General features: G+C 45.9%; 1 protein-coding gene across 1 annotated transcript in view; it reads right to left on the reverse strand.

Annotated features, from left to right (window-relative positions):
- The window catches only part of pdhx (pyruvate dehydrogenase complex component X), a 409,158-nt gene that overhangs the window by 191,886 nt on the left and 192,257 nt on the right, over positions 1 to 25,015 (reverse strand). The window contains exons 4-5 of the mRNA XM_051923616.1: positions 17,651 to 17,838; positions 11,647 to 11,745 (exon numbers count right to left, since the gene is read on the reverse strand). Of these exons, the coding sequence (XP_051779576.1) occupies positions 11,647 to 11,745; positions 17,651 to 17,838 (287 nt within the window). The remainder of the gene's footprint in view (positions 1 to 11,646; positions 11,746 to 17,650; positions 17,839 to 25,015) is intronic.

Genomic DNA, 25,015 nt, shown 5'->3' on the forward strand with positions numbered 1-25,015 from the left:
CTTAAAGATAGGGTGAGAAGCTCAGTCATCCGGGAGGGGCTCAGAGTAGAGCCGCTGCTCCTCCGCATCGAGAGGAGTCAGATGAGGTGGCTTGGGCATCTGATCAGGATGCCTCCTGGACGCCTCCCTGGTGAGGTGTTCCGGGCACGTCCAACCGGGAGGAGGCCCCAGGGAAGACCCAGGACACGTTGGAGGGACTATGTCTCTCGACTGGCCTGGGAACGCCTTGGGATTCTCCCGGAAGAGCTACAAGAAGTGGCCGGGGAGAGGGAAGTCTGGGCATCTCTGCTCAAGCTGCTGCCCCCGCGACCCGACCTCGGATAAGCGGGAGACAATGGATGGATGGATGGATGTTGTGCAACCTCTGCTGAACAAATCTGTTATGTCAGACTTTAGGCCTATTTCCAAGCTACCTTTTTTGTCCAAACTCTTGGAAAAAGTCATCTACTCCTACCTGAAGTCCTTCCTGGATGAACACACAATTCTGGGTTTACAGCTCACCCCAGCACCGAGTCCGCTCTGTTAAGGGTTTTTAATGATATTCTCTTAACAGTGGACTCTGGTGACTGTGTATCGCCTTTGTCACGATAGACCATGAGATCCTCATCTCCAGGCTGGAGCAGTGGGTGGGCACCACAGGCTCAGCTCTCCAATGGTTTAGGGTCCAATCTCTCAGATAGAAGTGTTTGTGTCAGCATTGATGATTTTACCTCCACCTCTGCTGCCCTCCCCTGGGGGCTCCATCCTGGGACCTCTTCTATTCTCCTTGTACCTGCTGCCACTTGGCATGGTATTTCCTTTCATCTTTATGAGGACGACTATCAGGTTTATTTCCCTCTGAAGCGCCCTGGTCCATCTGTCCAGCCCCTCCTGGATTGCCTTATTGACATCAGGAGTTGGATGGCATTAAATTTTCTAAATTTTAATGAGAACAAGACAGAAGTCGTGCTGTTTAGACCCAATGGCACCAGCGGGACCCCCTGCATTGACCTTTCCACTGTGGCTCAACATGAGAAATCCATAATCACTAATTTAGGTGCGAAAATGGATTCCACTTTAAAACTTGATGTGAACGCAGTGATAAGATGCTGCTTTTTCCAGTTGAGGCGGCTGTCAGAAATCAGGCCTGTTTTGTCTAAACGCAGCCTTGAAACAGTGATACCTGCTTTTATAACGTCTCGTCTAGATTAGTGCAATGCGCTTTTTTTTGGACTTAGCCAGACCTCCACTGCTCGCCTACAGCTGGTGCAAAATGCCGCTGCTCAATTTTTAACTGGTACAAGTAAAGCATGAGCATGTTACCCCAATTTTGGCTTCCCTTCACTGGCTTCCAGTTCGTTTTCGACTCCATTTTAAGATCCTTGTATTTGTTTTAAAATCCTTTAATGGTTGTGCCCCATTTTATTTGTAGGAACTGCTGCCCCCTTATGTGCCGTCTTGCCCTCTCAGGTCAGCTGGCCAGATGCTTTCACTTGTCCCTAAAACACGATGCGAACTCCGAGGTGATCGGGCTTTATCAGTTGCAGCTCCAAACATCTGCACGTTAGGCAATCACTTACTGTCTCTAAATCTTATTTAAAAACACACTTTGACTCCCTGGCCTCTGACCCCGTGTGAGATGTTGACTATCTGCGTTGTTTTTTATTATGAATTTCTTCAGCTCTTGTGTGTTTCTGTTTCTTTTACCCTTTGGTTATTGTGTGTCTTATACGAGGTGTGATCAAAAAAATATGGTGAATGTTTTAAAAAAAAAGAAACGTTTATTGCAGTAAAAGATTTCTAACTACTAGTCTCCCTCAAAATACTCTCCTCCACTTTGAAAGCACGTGTCCCAACGCTCCTGTCACTTTGCGAAACAGTTCTAGAAGTTTTCTTTCGAGAGTGTCTTTAATTGCCCTGTCGTGGCTGCCCGGATGTCTTCAATGGATTGAAATTGTTTGCCTTTCATGGGCATTTTCAATTTAGGGAACAGCCAGAAGTCGCACAGTGCCAGATCCACCGGATAAGGTGGAGGCGGACACCGTGTAATGTTTTTATTCGACAGAAATTGTCACACTAGAAGGGATGTGTGACAAGGAGCGTTGTCATGATGAAGAACGAAACCGTTTCAACATTTTCCTCGGTTATCAATGTTGAAGGACGTCCTGATCTTTTCTCATCTTCAACCGAGTCAGATCTATCACGACAGCGGTTCTCAAACTGAAGTAACAAAAAAGGGGGCGCGAATGTTGCCATATGTGGCGTAATTTCTCTATTCGTAGGGAAATTTTTAACTTAGAAATTTAATATAGGAATAAATTTTATTAGGGTTTCAAAAAAACATTAGGGGGGCGCGATTAAAATGAAAACTTGGGTCACAAATACTTAAAGGTTGAGAAACGCTGCATTACAAAATCGATCAAACCACTTGTTAACGGTCTTAATTTTCGGTGCAATGACACCATAAACCGATTTTAACATCTGAGATGGGTTTCCTGGGCTTTTTGCAATTTGAAACAAAATTTCATGTTAATGCATTGCTCGATACCCATTATTAATGACAAACTTGAAAAACACATGAACTCAACAGTGGCTCACAAACGACTGACAGTATCAAACGAGTTGAAACTGATCACAAACTCGGCTCTAAGATGGACAAGTCAGAACCGGCATTGAATTGTTTAGCGTTGCTCTTCGACATTCACCGTACTTTTTGATCACACCTCGTATGTTGGGTTTTATTGCACAGCACTTTAAAAACAACATCAAGGCTGAACAAAGTGCTTTATAAATAAATAAAGATTGGGAAGTTAAACCCATGCTAAAATTGAACACATGGTTTGAATAGAGACACAGAGTTTTATGGCCAGATATCTCTCGGACTTACCCAGACAACCTGACTACAGACCTACATTGTATGGAAAAACTCATCAGAAACTTCAAAAGTCTCTGTTGGACAGTCGTCTTATCCAAAGATCGTGACTGGACATTGTTCTCCTCTCTTGCTAAATGAATCTTAGCCTGGAGAGGTCTATTCAAGATGTCTCACTTAAAAGGTTTCCCAATGCCGTCTCTGTCCCTGGTGTTCATATAAACAGAGGGAACTCCAGTCTCTGTATGACATCTCACCTGAAGAAGGGGCCTGAAAGCTTGCATATTGTAATCTTTTTAGTTAGCCAATAAAAGGGGTCATCTTACTTGACTTGTCACTAAATAAATAAAACAAATAGTTTATAAAAATTCAGTGCTTACCTTTATCACTCGCCAGGGTTTGACGGTGATATCCCTCTCTAGTAGGCATTTTTGGATCTTTTTGAAACTTAGGAGCTTTGGGACTCCAAGTTCATGACTAAAACTATACACTAAAACCACCTTCAGAAGAGCCACCACAGCAAAACTGAACTTCAAACCAGATTCCACCGAGAACAATTTTAACATTCTCTTTATGAAACCAAGGATATGCTCATGGACTTCATTAAGTAGCAGGCAATCCCAAATGGAATCATCAGATGGAAAGATCAGATCTCTGATCAGATTGGACAGCCACCACAGACTCCCACTGTAGAAAACCCAGAAGCTGGAAGGTGGCTAGTAGGCCGAGGTCTCCAGGACGGGGACTTTGTTTTTGACTTTCTCTCTTTTACAATTTTAAGCTTTACCGTTGTCAATTAATTAATGCACAGATATTGTTGGTTTCCATTTTTGTTTAACCCTCTTCTACCTTGTTCTCTCTCTCTCTCTGTGTGTAACAAATCTACATTTATATGTGTACTATTTCTGTATTTAGTAATTGGTATTACTTATTTCTCTAGACTTAATTCCTCCTGCGCCGGGTAACACACTGGGTGCCAGGCGATCGCCAATCAGCCCGGTCAGCAGCAGCAGCGACCTCAGTTTCTTCCCATGCCAAGCTGACTGTACTAAGGTCTTTGAGAAAGGTGCGCCACCACGTTTGCCTCTGCTTCCGTTTCCCATGCACTGCTGTCCAAAGCATGGCCAAGTTTGGTATGCGGAGAATGTGGCACGGAAATGGAAACAACCGTCCAGTGACAATATCGGCTAAAGAGCAAGTGGCGGTTCGACAATATACTTCTTCATTTTGTAGTGAGGAGTTAGCCAGTTTAAATTTCTTGGTGTCACCATAACATGCACGCTGAAGTCGGTGCAACATATCTCGTCTAACCATAAACGAGATTCGCCAACCCTTATACTTCTTGAACTGTTCACTGAAAGCGCAAATTATCTCCATTTGTGCTTATCAGTTTCTACACAGACACAGTGAAGTCCATCCTCAGTGGCTGCTTAGCACTTTGAACACGAGGTACGAGTTAAGTCATATCTCATTGAGCCCGTCAAGGAGCGACACACGACAGAACTCGTATCTCAGTATACGGTGACTATATATCAGCTTTTCCATGAGCTTTGCTATTGCATCTCAGTAATCAGTTATAGTTCTGCCATCTAGTTGATAGCCATACAATATATATTTTTTTTTAAGATGCATCACCTTGCAGAAAACAGTGTTATAAAGTGACAGTCCATTGTTATGTCATCACAAAGAAAGGAATAAAGTTGCTGATGTTCTGAAACAACTCAATTTGTGACTAAATGAATATTGTGATGATAATTGCAGCGGTCGAGAGGCAATCGACTGGATGATGTGCAACTGTAGGCTCTGACCATTGATGTGGATACCTGAACCGAAGGCGTTTTGTCATCACAAGGCGCCCGACTTCTTACAATTATAAAGAACAGCACTACTTGGACTCGGCACAAGCAGTCAGCAACGAAATTTGAGCTTTGAGCAGACGCTGGCAGGTAACTTCAATCCTTACAGACTGGAGCAGGAAATCAGAGCATACACTTAGGTCCATAAATATTTGGACAGAGACAATTTTTTTCTAATTTTGGTTCTGTACATTGCCACAATGAATTTGAAATGAAACAACTCCGATGCAGTTGAAGTGCAGACTTTCAGCTTTAATTCAGTGGGGTGAACAAAACGATTACATAAAAATGTGAGGCAACTAAAGCATTTTTTGAACACAATCCCTTCTTCATTTCAGGGGCTCAAAAGTAATTGGACAATTGACTCAAAGGCTATTTCATGGACAGGTGTGGTCAAGTCCGTCGTTATGTCCTTATCAATTAAGCAGATAAAAGGCCTGGAGTTGATTTGAGGTGTGGTGCTTGCATGTGGAAGATTTTGCTGTGAACAGACAACATGCAGTCAAAGGAGCTCTCCATGCGGGTGAAAGAAGCCATCGTTAAGCTGCGAAAACACAAAAAACCCATCGGAGAAATTGCTACAATATTACGAGTGGCAAAATCTACAGTTTGGTACATCCTGAGAAAGAAAGCAAGCACTGGTGAGCTCAGCAACGCAAAAAGACCTGGACGTCCACGGAAGACAACAGTGGTAGATGATCACAGAATCATTTCCATGGTGAAGAGAAAACCCTTCACAACAGCCAACCAAGTGAACAACACTCTCCAGGGGGTAGGCGGGCGTATCGATATCCACGTCTACCATAAAGAGAAGACTGCATGAAAGTAAATACAGAGGGTGCACTGCAAGGTGCAAGCCACTCATAAGCCTCAAGAATAGAAAGGCTAGATTGGACTTTGCTAAAGAACATCTAAAAAAGCCAGCACAGTTCTGGAAAAACATTCTTTGGACAGATGAAACCAAGATCAACGTCTACCAGAATGATGGCAAGAAAAAAAGTATGGAGAAGGCGTGGAACAGCTCATTATCCAAAGCATAGCACATCATCCCCTCCTTTAACCGTCACCTTATCGTGGTGGAGGGGTTTGCGTGTCCCAATGATCCTAGGAGCTCTGTTGTCCGGGGCTTTATGCCCCTGGTAGGGCCACCCAAGGCAAACTGGTCCTAGGTGAGGGATGAGACAAAGAGCGGTTAAACAAACCTCCTATGAAGAAAAACAATTTTGGACGGCGTTTTCCCTTGCCCGGACGCGGGTCACCGGGGCCCCACTCTGGAGCCAGGCCTGGAGGTGGCCGAAGGCGGGGACCTTGGCGGTCCGATCCTCGGCTACAGAAACTGGCTCTTGGGACGTGGAATGTCACCTCTCTGAAGGGGAAGGAGCCTGAGCTAGTGCGCGAAGTTGAGAGGTTCCAGCTAGATATAGTCGGACTCACCTCGACGCACAGCTTGGACTCTGGAACCAATCTCCTTGAGAGGGGCTGGACTCTCTACCACTCTGGAGTTGCCCCCGGTGAGAGGCGCCGAGCAGGTGTGGGTATACTTATTGCCCCCCAACTTGGAGCCTGTACATTGGGGTTTACCCCGGTGGACGAGAGGGTAGCCTCCCTTCGCCTTCGGGTGGGGGGACGGGTCCTAACTGTTGTTTGTGCGTATGCACCGAACAGCAGTTCGGAGTACCCACCCTTTTTGGAGTCCCTGGAGGGGGTGCTAGAGGGCATACCTTCTGGGGACTCCCTCGTTCTGCTGGGAGACTTCAATGCTCACGTGGGCAATGACAGTGAGACCTGGAAGGGCGTGATTGGGAGGAATGGCCCCCCTGATCTGAACCCGAGCGGTGTTTTGTTATTGGACTTCTGTGCTCGTCACGGATTGTCCATAACGAACACCATGTTCAAGCATAGGGGTGTTCATATGTGCACTTGGCACCAGGACACCCTAGGCCTCAGTTCGATGATCGACTTTGTGGTCGTGTCGTCGGACTTGCGGCCACATGTCTTGGAAACTCGGGTGAAGAGAGGGGCGGAGCTGTCAACTGATCACCACCTGGTGGTGAGTTGGCTTCGATGGTGGGGGAGGATGCCGGTCAGGCGTGGTAGGCCCAAACGTGTTGTGAGGGTCTGCTGGGAACGTCTGGCAGAGCCCCCTGTCAGAAGTAGCTTCAACTCCCACCTCCGGCAGAACTTCGACCACATCCCGAGGGAGGTGGGGGACATTGAGTCCGAATGGGCCATGTTCCGTGCCTCTATTGTTGAGGCAGCTGACCGGAGCTGTGGCCGTAAGGTGGTCGGTGCCTGTCGTGGCGGCAATCCCCGAACCCACTGGTGGACACCGGCGGTGAAGGATGCCGTCAAGCTGAAGAAGGAGTCCTATGGGACCCTTTTGTCCTGTGGGACCCCGGAGGCAGCTGATAGGTACCGGCAGGCCAAGCGGAATGCGGCTTTGGTGGTTGCTGAGGCAAAAACTCGGGCGTGGGAGGAGTTTGGGGAGGCCATGGAGAATGACTTTCGGACGGCTTCGAGGAGATTCTGGTCCACCATCCGGCGTCTCAGGAAGGGGAAGCAGTGCAGTGTCAACACTGTATATGGTGGGGATGGTGCGCTGCTGACCTCGACTCGGGACGTTGTGGGTCGGTGGGGGGAATACTTCGAAGACCTCCTCAATCCCATTAACATGCCTTCCAATGAGGAAGCAGAGCCTGGGGACTCAGAGGTGGGCTCCCCCATCTCTGGGACTGAGGTCACCGAGGTGGTCAAAAAACTCCTTGGTGGCAGGGCCCCGGGGGTGGATGAGATACGCCCGGAGTTCCTCAAGGCTCTGGATGTTGTAGGACTGTCTTGGCTGACACGCCTCTGCAACATCGCATGGACATCAGGGACAGTGCCTCTGGATTGGCAGACCGGGGTGGTGGTCCCCCTCTTTAAGAAAGGGGATCGGAGGGTGTGTTCCAACTACAGAGGGATCACACTCCTCAGCCTCCCTGGAAAAGTCTATTCAGGGGTCCTGGAGAGGAGGGTCCGTCGGATAGTCGAGCCTCGGATTCAGGAGGAACAGTGTGGTTTTCGTCCTGGTCGCGGAACAGTGGACCAGCTCTATACCCTTAGCAGGGTCCTGGAGGGTGCATGGGAGTTTGCCCAACCAGTCTACATGTGTTTTGTGGACTTAGAAAAGGCATTCGACCGTGTCCCTCGGGGAATCCTGTGGGGGGTACTCCGAGAGTATGGGGTACTGGCCCCCCTGATAAGGGCTGTTCAGTCCCTGTACGATCGGTGCCAGAGCTTGGTCCGCATTGCCGGCAGTAAGTCGAACCCGTTTCCAGTGAGAGTTGGACTCCGCCAGGGCTGCCCTTTGTCACCGATTCTGTTCATAACTTTTATGGACAGAATTTCTAGGCGCAGCCAGGGTGTTGAGGGGGTCCGGTTTGGTGGGCTCAGGATTGGGTCACTGCTTTTTGCAGATGATGTTGTCCTGTTTGCTTCATCAGGCCGTGATCTTCAGCTCTCTCTGGATCGGTTCGCAGCCGAGTGTGAAGCGGCTGGGATGAGAATCAGCACCTCCAAATCCGAGACCATGGTCCTCAGCCGGAAAAGGGTGGAGTGCCCTCTCAGGGTTGGTAGCGAGATCCTGCCCCAAGTGGAGGAGTTCAAGTATCTCGGGGTCTTGTTCATGAGTGAGGGAAGAATGGAGCGTGAGATCGACAGGCGGATCGGTGCGGCATCCGCAGTAATGCGGGCATTGCATCGGTCTGTCGTGGTGAAAAAGGAGGTGAGCCGCAAGGCGAAGCTCTCAATTTACCAGTCGATCTATGTTCCTACCCTCACCTATGGTCATGAGCTATGGGTAGTGACCGAAAGAACGAGATCGTGAATACAAGCGGCTGAAATGAGTTTCCTCCGCAGGGTGTCTGGGCTTCCCTTAAAGATAGGGTGAGAAGCTCAGTCATCCGGGAGGGGCTCAGAGTAGAGCCGCTGCTCCTCCGCATCGAGAGGAGTCAGATGAGGTGGCTCGGGCATCTGATCAGGATGCCTCCTGGACGCCTCCCTGGTGAGGTGTTCCGGGCACGTCCAACCGGGAGGAGGCCCCGGGGAAGACCCAGGACACGCTGGAGGGACTATGTCTCTCAACTGGCCTGGGAACGCCTTGGGATTCTCCCGGAAGAGCTAGAAGAAGTGGCCGGGGAGAGGGAAGTCTGGGCATCTCTGCTCAAGCTGCTGCCCCCGCGACCCGACCTCGGATAAGCGGGAGACAATGGATGGATGGATGGATACCACATCATCTGTAAAACACGGTGGAGGGAGGCAGTGTGATGGCTTGGGCGTGCATGGCTGCCAGTGACACTGGGACACTCGTGTTTATTGATGATGTGACACAGGACAGAAGCAGCCGAATGAATTCTGAGGTGTTCAGAGACATACTGTCTGCTCAAATCCAGCTAAATAAAGCAGTCACATTGATTCATGATACAGATGGACAATGACCCAAAACATACAGCCAAAGCAACCCAGGAGTTTATTAAAGCAAAGAAGTGCAAAATTCTGGAATGGCCAAGTCAGTCACCTGATCTTAACACAACTGAGCAGGCATTTCACTTGTTGAAGACTAAACTTCAGACAGAAAGGCCCACAAACATACAGCAACAGAAAGCCGCTGCAGTAAAGGCCTGGCAGAGCATTAAAAAGGAGGAAACCCAACATCTGGTGATGTCCAGGAGTTTAAGACTTCAGGCTGTCATTGCCAGCAAAGGGTTTTCAACCAAGTATTAGAAATGAACATTTGATTTCCAGTTATTTAATTTGTCCAATTACTTTTGAGCCCCTGAAATGAAGGGATTGTGTTCAAAAAATGCTTCAGTTGCCTCACATTTTTATGGAATCGTTTTGTTCACCCCACTGAATTAAAGCTGAAAGTCTGCACTTCAACTGCATCGGAGTGGTTTCATTTAAAATTCATTGTGGTGATGTACACAACCAAAATGAGAAAAAGTTGTGTCTGTCCAAATATTTATGGACCTAACTGTAAATGAACCTCTCAGAAAATTACATCTTATAAATAAATAACCTAAATATGAGAATATATCAAAAACTAAAGGTAACTGCAATGGCAGTATTATCTCCCGTTGCAGATTCTGCTGTTTAAGGAGCCACTTAGGCTGTGATGGGGAAAGTAGATTCACATTCAGTCAGTAATGCTGTTATAGAATAAGCCGAATTGGGTTGGCCATTCATTCTTTTGTGATGTACGAGTTTAAGTTTCTCCCCAGAACTGAATCCCATAGTAATGATTCCATACGTGCTGCATGCTCCCACCTACAGTCAAAGTAAAAAGTATGTGAACCTTTAGGAATTCTCTATATTTATGTCTAATTCCCATATTAAATATGGTTGTATCTTCATGTCAGTCACAATAATGAACAAACACAGTCTCCTATAGCTACAGATACACAGATTTTCAGAGAATTTTTGACCACATTGAATAAATCATTCAAACTGTGAAACTGAAGGTTGGAAAACGTAAGTGAACCCTAAGCTGATGACTTTTTAAAAAGCTCCTTGCAGTCCAAATTTAGCACACCTGGAGTCCATTTAATGAAACGAGTTCAGAGGTGCGGCCTACAATGACTTTGATTGATCACAAACGCTATAAAGTGTGAGTTTGAGCTTTTGACAAGAAGCATATCCAGATGGGAATCTCGCCTCGCACAAAAGAGCTGTCTGAAGAGCTACGATCGAGAATTGTTAATCTACATGAGGCTGGAAAGGGTTACAAAGTCATCTCAAAGATTTGAGATATTCATCAGTCTACTGTTAGGCAAGTTGTCTATAAATGGAGACAGTTTGGTATTGTGGCGACTCTGCCTAGAAGTGGACGCCTTGACAAGATGACCCCCAAGAGCACAACGCAAAGTCAGCAATGAGGTAAAGGAGAACCCTAGAGTGACAACAAAGGACTTGAAGAAGTCATCAGAACTGGCTAACATCTCTGTTCACGAGTCAACCAACTAAAACATTGAACATGGCAGGACACCAAGAAGGAAGCCACTGCTATCAATAAAGAACATTGCTGAAAGAGCACTTGGACACTCCGCCACGGTACTGGGAAAATGTCTTGTGGAGTGATGAAACCAAAATTGAACTATTTGGGAGGAACAAGCAGAACTTCATTTGGCGTAAAAAGGGCACTGCATATCAACATCAAAACATCATCCCTACAATAAAGTATGGTGGAGGGAACATTGGGCCTGCTTTGCTGCATCAGGGCCTAGACAGCTTGCCATCATTAAGGGGAAAACGAATTCACAAGTTTATCAACAGATTCTAGGATAATGTGAGGGTGTCTGTCTGTCTGTCAACTTAAGCTCAAAAGAGGCAGGACAGTGACCGCAAACATCGCAGCAAATCCACAGCACAATGGCTTCATGTGGAGTGGCCCAGTCAGAGCCCAGATCTCAATCCTATTGAATGACTTGAGGAGAGCCATACAGAGAAGACAAGCAAAGAATATGGATGAGTTAAGGCAGTTCGGCAGGGAAGAATGGGCTCCAATTCGATGTGCAGGTCTGATCTGCAGTTACAGGACGCGCCTGCCAAAGGAGGGTCAGCCAGTTACTAAATCCCAAGGTTCACTTACCTTTTTCCACTACCACTGTGAACGTTGAAAGCGTTTATAAAATAAAGACATGAAAGAGTAGAATTGTGTGTGTGTGTCATTGGCTTAAGCTCATTGTGTTTATCAGGACCTGGGACTTCGATGAAGATCAGATCACTTTTTATAACCAACTCATGCAGTAAACCAGATAATTCTAAAGGGTTCACATACTTTTTACTATAGACAAGCATGTTCTTCATCAGTTTCAGTTGATACAAAACTTTAAAACGTCACGCTATCATTATTACCGAGTGTCAGGCATATTTAATCCCCAAAGTTAAAAGGTTCCCACTCACTCTTTGGTGAAGATTCCTCGTGGCCCAGACGCGTTCACCTTCCCAGGATCCAAACCATGAGTGTCTAGAATATGCCGAGCAGCTGGGCTAAGTCTCAGTCTGGATGGAAAGAAAATAAAACAAAATTATGTGATGACAATGGCAACACTTTACCGGCTCCTTTTGCAATTGTCTGCTTTTAGGTGAGTTGTATAGAATGTGCAAAGCGCAAAAGGATTTTTGTTGATTTAAGATATTGTGAAGCCCGGGTGCGTACGGCCGCCCTAATCCTGACACAAGTGCAAGCACACAAACTTTTATTTTTCTTTCTTCCCCGTGGTACAGCATAGGCACTTGCACAAAGCACAGGTCAGCACAAAACCTTTTCTTCTTATCTCTCAACCCGTCTCCGCTCCTCCTGGCAACCTTCGTCTTCTCCCACCCGAGTCTGGCTCTCAGAACGGCGACTGCTGGCTCCTTATCTAAGGCCGGGTTTATACTTCACGCGATGCAACGCATGTGCCTGTGGACTCTACTGCTACGCAAGCATTGTACTGTTTATACATGCGCATGTATTGTACGTAAATCTGGAAGATTCCACCAGGTGGCAGTGCGAGATATCATCATGGTGAAAACAGGTTCAGCTTCACTGTGTTGTGAATTGACTGAAACATCCATTAAAATCGGAGGACAGCTTGCCACAATAACTCTGAAAATGATGTTTAATGATGACATCCATCAATCCAGGGATGTGCCCATTCCAGCAAGCATCGAGCACGAGGTAGAAACAATCCCTGGACGGGGCCATCAGCTCATCGCAAGGTGAACACAAGCACTCACATACACACTGACGTCATTTTAGCGTCACCAAATCTGCATCTCTTTGGAAGGAAACCGGAGCACATGGTGGAAACACAGCAGGAAAACATGCAAACTCCAGGGAGGGAACACCAGGGACGTGACTCCCTGTAACACAGCAGCGCTACCACTCTGCTACTGTGCCACCCCCACATGTGTAATTATTATCAGTATTCATTATTTAAATGAAGTTAACGACTTATCTGTAAAATCCATACTTTAATGCATCTCATCATGAAAGTGATATCAAGTATAAATCTATAATTCTAAATGTGCAGAGAGCTGGAATATCGTAAGTGTAACGTGTTCTGTGTGGCGATTGCTGCTGTCAGGTCAGAAGGAAGACCCAGAAGTGCATAGCGATTAACAACTGGGTCGGTTTTAAGATGACATTTTTGATGGTCCAGACGACTTTAATGACAAAGTAAACTATGAGCTTAAAGATGACATTTCGAAGTTTAAGCCGAAATTTCCACTTTACTCACAAAATAGACCTTTTCACTGTGTCCTTAATTTTTTCTCTGTGGCCCAAATACGCCACCGTACATTCTGATGTTGTTGTGATGGTGCAAAAAAAAAAACGACAAAGAAGATGGTATGGCAAGTCAAGTCAAGTCAAGTCAAGTCAAGTTGGGGAGCATGCACTGGTACAGTGAGTTGCCGCACCCATTACACGTCAAAACAGCTTGGGATCCCGGTTGGCAACCTCCCAGTCAGACACACGGTCCAGTCCTAACCTCTGGAAATGACCCTCTATCTGCCGCAGCCATGTGTTACGTGGGCGACCCCTTGGCCTGGTCCAGCCACTTGGGTCCCCAACAATGAGGATCTTACAAGCTGGATCACCCTCGGGGAAACACGCCACACGGCCGTAGTGCCATAACTGACGCTCCCTCACAATGCCGGTTATGTCCCTCATTCGGGACTCCATGAGCAACACAAAATCAAACCAAAGGTGCCCAAGGATTTTCCGGAGAGACACAGTACCAAAGGAGTCCAGTCTTCGTCTCAGGTCACTGAATAGCATACATGTCTCACAACCATATAGTAAGACAGGAAGCACCAGGACTCTAAAGACTTGGACCTTCATAGTAAGAATAAGAGCAGCTAACTTCTCAAAACAGACTCGTCTGGACTCGAACCCGTTAAGTTTTGTTTACCAGTCAACAGTTGATACCGTTGCACCACCGAAACGCGGTTGTAGAAAATGCATGTCAATGTCGCACCCTAACAAGGGTTCTTTTTCTGCAGTTGTATTCTTGAATAGAAGCGCACTTGTTTTGTTATATTTGTACCTTTTGTGAAAGTGTTTATTTGATATTTGGACTTCAGGTTTCACACATTATACACTTCATATCTACACTTTGTTAATTATTACTAAAACAAGAAAAACGTTTGTTGTTTTAACGACGTGTTTACATAAACATGAAATGCCTGTGTTCCAAATAACGATAGAGTATTTATAAAAGGTGTCATTTTGCTTGACTTCTCACTCTATACAACTGACACGCAGGTAAACAGACTTGAGCTGAGAAAACTGTGCGGCAGTGAGGGGATGTGATAGCAGGCTGCTTGCTGCTTATCCACACATTTACAAGACAAAATACGCTAATGGAGAGGTGCAAAGCAATTTAAGGTGGGACGGATCTACGAGTTTTTTCGCAGGCTCCAGTAATTCTAGTGTTAAAACTGGACTTGATGTTTCTTTCTGAATTAATTAAGTGGAGAGGACTGGCGAGATGTGTGGGGCTGAATGGCCTTTTCTCTTCTAGATGGTTCTAATCCCTCCTGAGAGCTCTGCTATAAATCAGTTAGGGTTGGGCACATCCTTGCTCAGTCACACTTTTTCAGGTTCAAAACTTGGTGACGGCCTCTCCAATGCTTCACTTTGTTCTCTTTGAGCCACATTGTGTTAACTTTGGAGGTATGGATGCTTACCATCATGAGTCCTGCTGGAGGACAAATTTGCAACCAAGTCTGACCTTTCCGGCTGATATCTCGAGGTGTTCCTTCAGAACTTCTTGATAATCCCCCTCTTTCTGCATGACGCCATTTATTTTCTGAAGTACCCCTCCCTCCACAATATGATGTTGCCACCCCCAAGCTTCACAGTCCTTCTTTAGCATAAAAGCCTCACTCCTCCTCTTCCTCGATAGCTGACAGTGATCATTAAGCCAAACTGTTTTTTGTTTCATCTGAGCACAGAACATTCCTCCAGATGGTCAAGTCTTTGTCCTGGTGATCACCTGCACACTTCAGTCTGGCCTTTTTTATGCCAGTCTTAGAGTAGCGTCTTCTTCCTTGCATGACAGCCACTCAGGCCATGGTGACGAAGGACTGCCTTGATGGTGAATGTAGATACTTTGGTGCCTGATATCTTCCAACTCCTTCACTAGATCCTTTGTTCAGTTGAACCTTCTTGCAACAAGGCTTGTTCATCCCTGGGAGTTCACGTGTCCCTCCTTCCTGAATGGTGCAATACCTGTGTTGTCTCTGTCTGTATTTGCAAACAATTGTTTGGACAGTGACACGTGGCACCTCCAGTTCTTGAGAAATTGCTCCGAAGAAGGGACTGGACTCGTGGAGGTCTTGGCCGAGTTGCTTCAATTTTGCCAAAGGGAACAAGGCACTGACTTCTAAAGTCAACCAGAGATGCCCTCCCGACCGGCCAAGCGGAGGTCTCTAAAACTCCACACCATTCAAAGAGCCATTCATCTTGGTGTATGGTGGAAACCTCTGACCTACTGGAAATCTGATCCTGCAAATTAAGGGTGAAATCAATCCATCTCATGTGACGGGTGTAGAGTTGTTCAAACATGAAGTTTGAAAGTCTTTATAGCCGAGGTGGATGGAAGCTTTTGGCCTCAACAGTAACAGACAGATGGACTTCACATTCACCCACTCAGCTTCCATCATGATTTCTTTATAATTGACAGCAGACAGTGCAGGTCAGAAGAATTCTGAGTATGAATCTCATATGCCCGCTCTGTCTCGGTGTGCAGTTTGCCCATTCTCCCCATGTCAGTGTGGGTACTTGCGCAGATATTCCAGATTTGCATCCATATATCCAAAGACGCACAGTTTCAGATAACTGGTGATTCTAAAATGGCCCTGTTGAGTGTGTGCTTGAGTTGATCCCGTGTTGGCCTGGGCCCAGTGATGCCAGCATGAGCCCCATGCCCCACCATGACTCTGAAAAACTTTCAATATGTTTGAGAACGTTATCATGGCAGCTTCTTCACCTGGCTTCGCTTTTTCGACCAATTTATGAATAGTGGCACATTCAAAAGTAGAAGGTTCCCTGACAACTTACGGTATCGACATCTTGAAAAATGCTGCCAGTCTCGCTCTGTACCAGAACCTGCATTGATGTGCATTATGGTATGTTTTTCATCCAAGTGATGCCAAAGAGCACTATGGGGAAAAAATCCTGTTTGTAGACACTTTTCCATACATCACATTAAGCTGCCCCGACACCCGTTTGTCTTTATCTAAATCATTTCTTCTTATTTACAATATTACACTCTTTTTTCAACTCGTAACCCAATCTTGCCTTTCTTAGTACCTTTAACCTGTCCAGTTAGAAGGGCGGGGGGGCACCCTTTTAGAAAATTGCAGCTGACAGTCCTAAGGTTCCGCCGAGTGCCTTAAGTGGGGTGGGGTTGGATGGGTTATCTCCCGGAGAATTGCTGGCGACTGTCACAGCAGAGATCTGTCGACTTCTGAAACTGCCAGTGGCGACCCACCGTAACGGGACCATTTCTTTTTTCAAAACAGCGGTGGGGTCACAACCCAAAAGGCAGCAACTCTTAACTCTTTCAGGGCGGATGTTGATTTTTGTCAATAGGGGGGAGTGATGGCGGTAATCAAGTGTAAAACGGTGACAAACCTCACCGTTATGTTTCGTTTCCACTCTGTTTGGTAGAAGAAACATTTGCTGTGTCGGCTTGACCGAGATACCCTGCGCGTGCGTGAGTAGTGAGGACTAAACAACGGCAAAAATGGCATCGACATCCTCGAGAGACTGAAGCGAATGTGTAAACAAAAACACTCTGTGGACGATGTTTTGCGTATCATCACCGAATCGGACTCTTTGACTTGTCGGACTCTGATTTTGTTACTAGTGATCGAAGGCGAATGTGAGGGACCGGCATCATCAGACCAGCTGACTGTGGTGCTGAACAGGTTTGTGTCGCTGACGCGCCTATGGCAAAAACCTCTGACCTACTGGGAGTCTGATCCTGTAAATTAACGGTGAAATCAATCCGTCTCTTAGCTATTATTGTGACCTCAGCACTTAGAGTTAATGAGTTAACACAGGGAATGTACGGCGAAGTGACGTGTGCGGAGTCGTTCAAACATGCAGTTTGAAAGTCTTTATAGTCGTGGTGGACGGAAGCTTTTGGCCTCAACAGTAACAGACAGATGGACTTCACATTCACTCACTCAGTTCCCATCACGATTTATTCAAAATTGGCAGCATGACAGCAGACAGGGCGGGTCAGAAGAATTCTGGGTATGAATCCCATAAGCCCACTCTGTCTCAGTGTGCAGTTTGCCCATTCTCCCCATGTCAGCGTGGGTACTTGTGCAGATATTCCAGATTTGCTTCCATATAGCCAAAGACGCACCCTTAAAATGGCCCCGGTGAGTGTGTGCATGAGTTGGTCTCATGATGGCCTGGGCCCATTGATGCCAGGGCCCCCCTCATGACTCTGAAAAGCATTCTGAAGGTCTCATAACCATATCACGGCAGCATCTTCACCTGGCTTTGCTATTCTGACCAATTTGTGAATAGTGACACATTGAAAAGTAGAAGGTCCCTGACGACTTACGGCATCAACATCTTTAAAAATGTTCGCCTGGAAGGACCGCCACTTACAATGACAAGCAGTCAAACCACACTGCGTGGCACTGCAACTGCCCATCGCCCACCACGTGAAGACAGCCTGGCAGCGGCTCAAGCCACAACAGACACCGAACTGGCAGCCACCGCATGAAGCAACGGATGTTTAATGTTGATTGATGTATGAAATCATTGCTTTGGGGGCTTTCAAAAAACTGCGTTGTTTTGGAAAATAATATTCAGCCCTCAAAGAGTTTAGACAGCGGGCTTCAGAGGAACAACAGAGAAACATTCAAAAGGTAAAAAAATAAAATGGCTTACTGAAATTTTTGTGTTCCTGGCGTGTGTAACACAGGAGCCACTGCTGGGGTGGCTGGTGGTGGGGCAGGGGGGCTGCCGGCCGTAGTGCTCTCGGGTGCTGGGATCTCCACCTGCTTCCAGTCCTGGCCTTCTTCCACCATAAGTGCAATGAGTGTGCCGAGACGAACACTTTTACTACCTTCTTGCATCTGCGAGTAAAAGAAAAGAGAGAATATTGTTCAAATTATAAACTTCTTTTCTGGATGAACACACAAAGAGCTAAATAATAAAACTGTGCAAACACTTAAAACATTGGCGTTTTGAGATATGAACTGAAAATCATTCTCCGTTTTTGTTTTTTTGGCTAACAAATTGCTACCTTGCTATCAAAAGTTTAGGATTCCTCAAAGCAATATCAACACAAAATCTTTTCAGTTATACACCTCGTCACTCATGTGTGTCGGGGGGTCATCCTACGGGGGCCCATCAGAGGTAAGCACTACCACCCCAGGACACGAGGGGGCACTGTCGCAGACTGTCTCGCCTTTTTTAAACACTCCAAGAAGACGCCAAATGAGGGCAACTGACTCTGCCCCTTCTGGTCCAAGGACTATAAGAGCAGGGAGCTCCCAGACGGAGGCGCCACATTTGGGGATGGAACTCCAACCTGAAGCCTGAGGGCTCATCAGACCCTCAGTACTTTAGTCAAAAGCAGACACCAGCATTGATCTTGTGTTTTATTGAGTTATTGTGTTTTACTTATTGTTTCAATAAACAGGGTGGTGCCCCAGCATCTGGACTCGGGTATTCTTCTCGGTCGTTTATAGAAAAAACCTTCATGAACGGCGTGCTTCCATAACAAGTAATTCTTAAAGCTGGATGAAGCCCCCCATATTAAATTATTCCAAGGACTATGAATGATCAGGTCAAACTTATTTCCACACAGAATATCTCAAGTTCAAGTTATTGTCATGTATAGTCCACTACAATGAATTGTCACACATGTGCGTATGGGGGACAGTTTACAGGTTCAATTAGTGTTATTCATCATCCAGACAGGGAGTTGGCGCTATCACCTGATCCTCTCTCCTCTTGTTCCTCTGCAGATCAGCCAAAGACCCTCCCTCCCGAGCTGTTATGTCTTTTTTGTAGCCCAGAGGCCCAAACTGCACCCAGGACTCCAGATGAGGCTTCACCAGTGTGTTATAAAGCCTGAGCAGAACCTCCTGTGACTTGTACTCCACACATCAAGGCGCTATATAACCTGACATTCCTTCTTAATGTCTTCTGGACACTGTATGGAAGTTGATGGCTTAGAGTCCACTACGACTCCTAAATCTGTCTCATAAGGTGTGCTCTCGATTTTCAGACCTGCCATTGGGTGAGTGCTGGGCCTTTAAATAAGTCACTGAGCTCTTCAGTATGCCCCATTCTACTGCCATTGTTTGTCTTTTGATTTTTCAGGGCTTTGTGTGGGAAAGACTGAACTAACTTAGAGGAGGGTCCGCATAGTTTTTTCTGTGTGAGTGATGTCCAAAAGTAAAGCATTCCCACCATTTATGTGTAATTTACACCTAATCTGCTTCCATCTGTGCCTTTGTGTTCATTTGAAAATAACAACTGGGATCCACCTTTCCAATTTCCTTTATAATTTGAAATGCTCCTATCATGTCGTCTCTTATTCTCCATAGTCAACCGTATAGTCAGGTTAGTCCCCTTTGTCTTCCTTGTAATATGGAGACCCGAACTGCACCCAGGATTCCAGATGAGGCCTCATCATGGATGCATCCGGTGCCGCCGTGAGTGGCAGCCTTTTCAGCAGCTCCGTGTATGACTGTATATGTATGTGTACTTTTCTACTTTTATTTTTCTATTTTTATTTATTGATCACTCCTACCACTTTATTTTATGTGGATTCCTTCCCTGGACACACTTACTTTTACAACGTGGGCATGGATTTTAACACGCCGAGACTCGCCTATTCAAGTACTCAACTTCGGGCGCTGAGAACAAATGCCAGTGCCGGTGTGGTTCCATATTTACCCGACGAGGTAAGAAGGCGGTATCGTGGCAGTAGAGCCGGCACTAAGCTAAAAAAGAAGCGGCTTGCGAGAAAGTGGCGTTTCAAGCCTTCGGTGCCTTCTGTGATTCTGGGGAATGTAAACTCAATCTCAAATAAGATCGACGAACTGGCTGCGCTGGTGAAAAATGTTAGGACCTACAGAGAATGCAGTTTGTTGTGTTTCTGCGAAACGTGGCTAAATAACACCATCCCAGATGCCAACGTGGAGCTACCCGGGTTTAGCACAGTTAGAGCGGACAGAGATGCAAGTACCTGTGGTAAGCACAAAGGAGGAGGACTCGCTCTCTATGTTAATACACGGTGGTGTCACTCTGGACATGTTAACGTCAAAATCTCCACTTGCTGCAGGGACATCGAACTGTTGGCCGTAACTTTACGTCCCTACTATTTGCCCAGAGAGTTTGGACATGTCATTGTTGTTATTGTTTACATTCCTCCTCGGGCAGACGTGGAGTCAGCGAGTGACATCATCCATTCTGCTGTTGCTAAGTTACAAACGCAGCACCCTGAGGCGCTTGTGCTAATCGCTGGAGACTTTAACCATGTGACGCTGGACAAAACATTGCCTGCATTCTCCCAGTATGTGGACTGTAACACCCGGGGAAATAAGACTATTGATTTACTGTATGCAAACGTTAAAGACGCATACAGCGCCACCCCGCTGCCTGCGCTTGGGAAAGGAGATCATAACCTGGTTCAGCTTCAGCCTCACTATAAACCAAAAGTTAGAGTCCTACCTGTAACCACACGATCATTCAGGAAGTGGACCCCGGAGGCTGAGAATACTCTGAGAGAACTTTTTGGAACTACAGACTGGGATATCCTGCAGGGATCTCATAGTGAGAACATTGAGGAAGTTGTTGACTGCACTACTGATTACATCAACTTCTGTATGGACATTGTAGTTCCAGTAAGAACAGTACGCTGCTATGCTAACAACAAGCCATGGATTACAAGTGACATCAAGGGCCTTTTGAATCAGAAGAAAAGGGCTTTTAAAGACGGTGATCAGCATGAGCTCAAGCGCGTGCAGAAGGAACTCCGAGTCCAACTCAGGGCGGCGAAGGAGCAGTACAGGAGAAAGCTGGAGCAGAAGTTGCAGAATAACAGCATGAAGGAAGTGTGGGATGGGATGAAGATCATCACTGGCTGCAGCTCGAAGCGGGGTACCACCATTGAGAGAGACGTGAAGAGAGCAAACCAAATGAACAACTTTTTTAACAGGTTTGACCACCCTAACCCACTCTCACCTCGGAGTACTGCAGCCTCCACACATCCTTCTGCTGATACCAGCATAGGAAAAACATCCCCACCCATAATAACAACAGCGCAAGTGAGCAGAGAGCTGAGGAGACTTCGTGCCAGCAAAGCAGCGGGTCCAGATGGAGTATCGCCACGACTGCTGAAGGTCTGTGCATCGGAGCTGGGGGGCCCTCTACAGCGCATCTTCAACCTGAGCCTGGAACAGGGGAGAGTCCCGAGGCTTTGGAAAACATCTTGTATCACCCCAGTCCCAAAGGTATCACGTCCTAGTGAGCTGAATGACTTTCGGCCTGTTGCTCTGACATCACATGTGATGAAGACCATGGAGAGGCTGCTGCTTCACCACCTTAGGCCACAGGTTCAACACGCCCTTGACCCTCTGCAGTTTGCATATCAGGAGAAGGTGGGAGCGGAAGATGCCATCATCTATATGCTACACCGATCCCTCTCCGACTTAGACAGAGGCAGTGGTGCTGTAAGAATTATGTTTCTAGACTTCTCTAGCGCCTTCAACACAATCCAACCTCTGCTCCTTAGGGACAAGCTGACAGAGATGGGATTAGATTCATACCTAGTGGCATGGATCGTGGACTATCTTAAAGACAGACCTCAGTATGTGCGTCTTGGGAACTGCACGTCTGACATTGTGGTCAGCAACACAGGAGCGCCACAAGGGACTGTACTTTCTCCGGTCCTGTTCAGCCTATATACATCGGACTTCCAATACAACTCGGAGTCCTGCCATGTGCAAAAGTTCGCTGATGACACTGCTATCGTGGGCTGTATCAGGAATGGGCTGGAGGAGGAGTATAGGGACCTAATCAATGACTTTGTTAAATGGTCCGACTCAAACCACCTACACCTGAACACCAGCAAAACCAAGGAGCTGGTGGTGGATTTTAGGAGGCCCAGACCCCTCATAGACCCAGTGATCATCAAAGGTGACTGTGTGCAGATGGTGCAGACCTATAAATATCTGGGAGTGCAGCTGGATGATAAATTGGACTGGACTGCCAATAGTGATGCGCTGTGCAAGAAAGGACAAAGCCGGTTATACTTCCTTAGAAGGCTGGCGTCCTTCAACATCTGCAATAAGATGCTGCAGATGTTCTATCAGACAGTTGTGGCGAGTTCCCTCTTCTACGCAGTGGTGTGCTGGGGAGGCAGCATTAAGAGGAAAGACGCCTCACGCCTGGACAAACTGGTGAGGAAGGCAATCTCTATTGTTGGCATAGAGCTGGACAGTTTAACATCTGTGGCAGAGCGAAGGGCGCTCAGCAGGCTCCTATCAATTATGGAGAATCCACTGCATCCACTAAATAATGTCATCTCCAGACAGAAGAGCAGCTTCAGTGACAGACTGCTGTCACTGTCCTGCTCCACAGACAGATTAAGGAGATCGTTCCTCCCCCAAACTATGCGACTCTTTAATTCCACCAGGGGGGGTAAACATTAATATTTAACATTATACATAGTTATTGTCTGTTTTTTTCACCTGTATTATTATCATTCTTTAATTTAATATTATTTATTGTATCAGTATGCTGCTGCTGAAGAATGTGAATTTCCCATTGGGATTAATAAAGTATCTATCTATCTATCTATCTATCTATCTATCTATCTATCTATCTATCTATCTATCTATCTATCTATCTATCTATCTATCTATCTATCTATCTATCTACCAGTGTGATAGATAGATAGATAGATAGATAGATAGATAGATAGATAGATAGATAGATAGATAGATAGATAGATAGATAGATAGATAGATAGATAGATAGATACTTTATTAATCCCAAGGGGAAATTCACAATATATCTGCTTCTTCATAGAATTCTAGCCAATTAGTGAACCCCACCTGTTTAAGACATACGCTGCTCAACCACCACCTTAACAATTCCTTCTGTTAAGTTACCTGTGAGCTTATTGGACCATCGGTACTTGGACCAACTTGATCACACCCCCTTTACTTTTTTGGCTAGGCACCCTCCCTAACCATAGCCTATCATCTATAGGGGGAGGAGTGAAAGCTTTAGAATCGTCAAAAATGTCGATTTCCGATTTTCAATGGATCTCAGCATTTTAGGTTCCCCTTTAGGTTACCGAAAACATCGATATCTCAATGATGGGTGTTTCTGTGTGTCACCGTTTCTTGAGGACGGCTCTAGAGCTAAAACGGCTGGACGGGAAAATACCAAACTTGAAACTTAAGCCTGTTATGAGATGACGATGTGCTAATTCGTTTTTGAGCCAAATCATGCAAGAGGAAGAGGGACTCTACCGTAATTCTGCAATTAAGGATGAATTCTTTTTGTCAATTGCTATCGTAGTGACCTATTTTATGATCAGAAACATCAGCATCAGAGTGGTAAATAATGACTGAAATGTTAGAGAATAGTTCAGGTCACTTGGTTCCGAGGGCGCAAAGCCTACTGACGTTCACGTCCAAATTAGGGATTCGTTTAGGATAAGCATGAAGGGGCTTCCATTTACGAGATGTGTTATTTTTTTTCTGTCCACCCTGGCCATCGGACCTTACTCTTTTTTTATGTTAACTAATATTGTCTTATTTTAATTTCTTATGTTGTTATATATATATATTTTTTTACTTACTGTTCTTCATTATGTAAAGCACTTTTAGCTACTTTTTTGTATGAAAATGTGCTATATAAATAAATGTTATTATTATTTTCTAAGATGGACGCCTCATATCAGTAATGTCTGAAGAGAAGGGGATCCTGCTGTCGACACTCTTCTAACAGCTGAGAGATGTGGCTGGACTGTCACAGGCTGCTGATATGTCTCATTTTTACAGGCAGGCCAAGAGTGATTCAGAGATGGGGACTGAACTGGCAGCCACATGCTTTACAATCAAACACCTTGGAACCCTGGAAACACTGCCCACAATAACCAAAAGAAATTAAAACACCATATGCTCCAATTCAAGCATTTTTAATGTGAAATAATTTACAGTGGAGCATCTCAAGTTCTGAGTATTCCAGCGCATTCATTCCAGTTTGCCGTTTTTCATTCAAGTTGTTTACTGGAAACAGTTGCACATAAAGGAACAAAGCAGCATGAGGTTTTGTGGAATCTGGTCATGAGACCATTTCTGGACTCGAAACATGGCAGGCCGCCCAGAATCAAAGACTGAGCCCCTATTATTACACTAGAATAAAACATCAAGACTTCCCATGGAAGACAGCATATGCTAGAAGGCCTGCAAGCCCTGTGACGTGTGGTGGCAGATTAAAGAAACAAACAAGATCCGCCAGTGGCATTCACCTCTTCTGCCACCACAATATCGTCACATCAAATGCAGTCACCATCGTGGTCTGCTAAGTTTAAAGAAATCGGGAGTGTTCTCCCCTCGACTTTCTCGTATACTCAGATATGGGGATGGATATTTGAGGAGTAAAGCGCAAGACAATGATTATATTTTTAGTTTATGGACATTAAAGAACAACAACAAATCAAATCAAATCAATAACATATTGAACAATTATTATAAAAGTAAAGATGAATAAATCGGACTCTGCAGCTTCATGAATAAAAGGTAACACTTCCGGTTAGCGGAAAGAGCCCAAAAGTTGATAGAAATCTACATTTTGTACCTAATACTTGTATGCAAAATTTGGTTGACCGAAGTGAAAGCGTACTCAAGTTATCGTTTTTACATACACACTGTGGGGGAAGGCTGGGAACGGAAGGACCGGAAGAGAGGCGTTATCTTCCACCCGGGATGCAAGAGGGCAGGAATAGAGCTTGGAAACTCAACTCTGTTTGGGGTCGTGGCCCCTGCCAGGGGAACGCCCAGATCATTCCGGAACCATGGACTGCAGCAGCACTTCCGCCACGCCAGGAAGTGCTGCCGGAAGAGGAACCGAATGCACCTGGAGTGCTTCCAGAAGTGCTGCAGGAAATTCATACAGGGTGCCCCTTGGAGCAGGGGTCGCCAACTCCGGTCCTGGAGGACCACCGTGGCTGCAATTTTTCATTCTAACCCTTTTCTGAATGGGTGACCTGTTCTTGCTGCT

The sequence above is a fragment of the Erpetoichthys calabaricus genome, chromosome 2, assembly GCF_900747795.2.
Source record: "Erpetoichthys calabaricus chromosome 2, fErpCal1.3, whole genome shotgun sequence".
Taxonomy (NCBI): domain Eukaryota; kingdom Metazoa; phylum Chordata; class Cladistia; order Polypteriformes; family Polypteridae; genus Erpetoichthys; species Erpetoichthys calabaricus.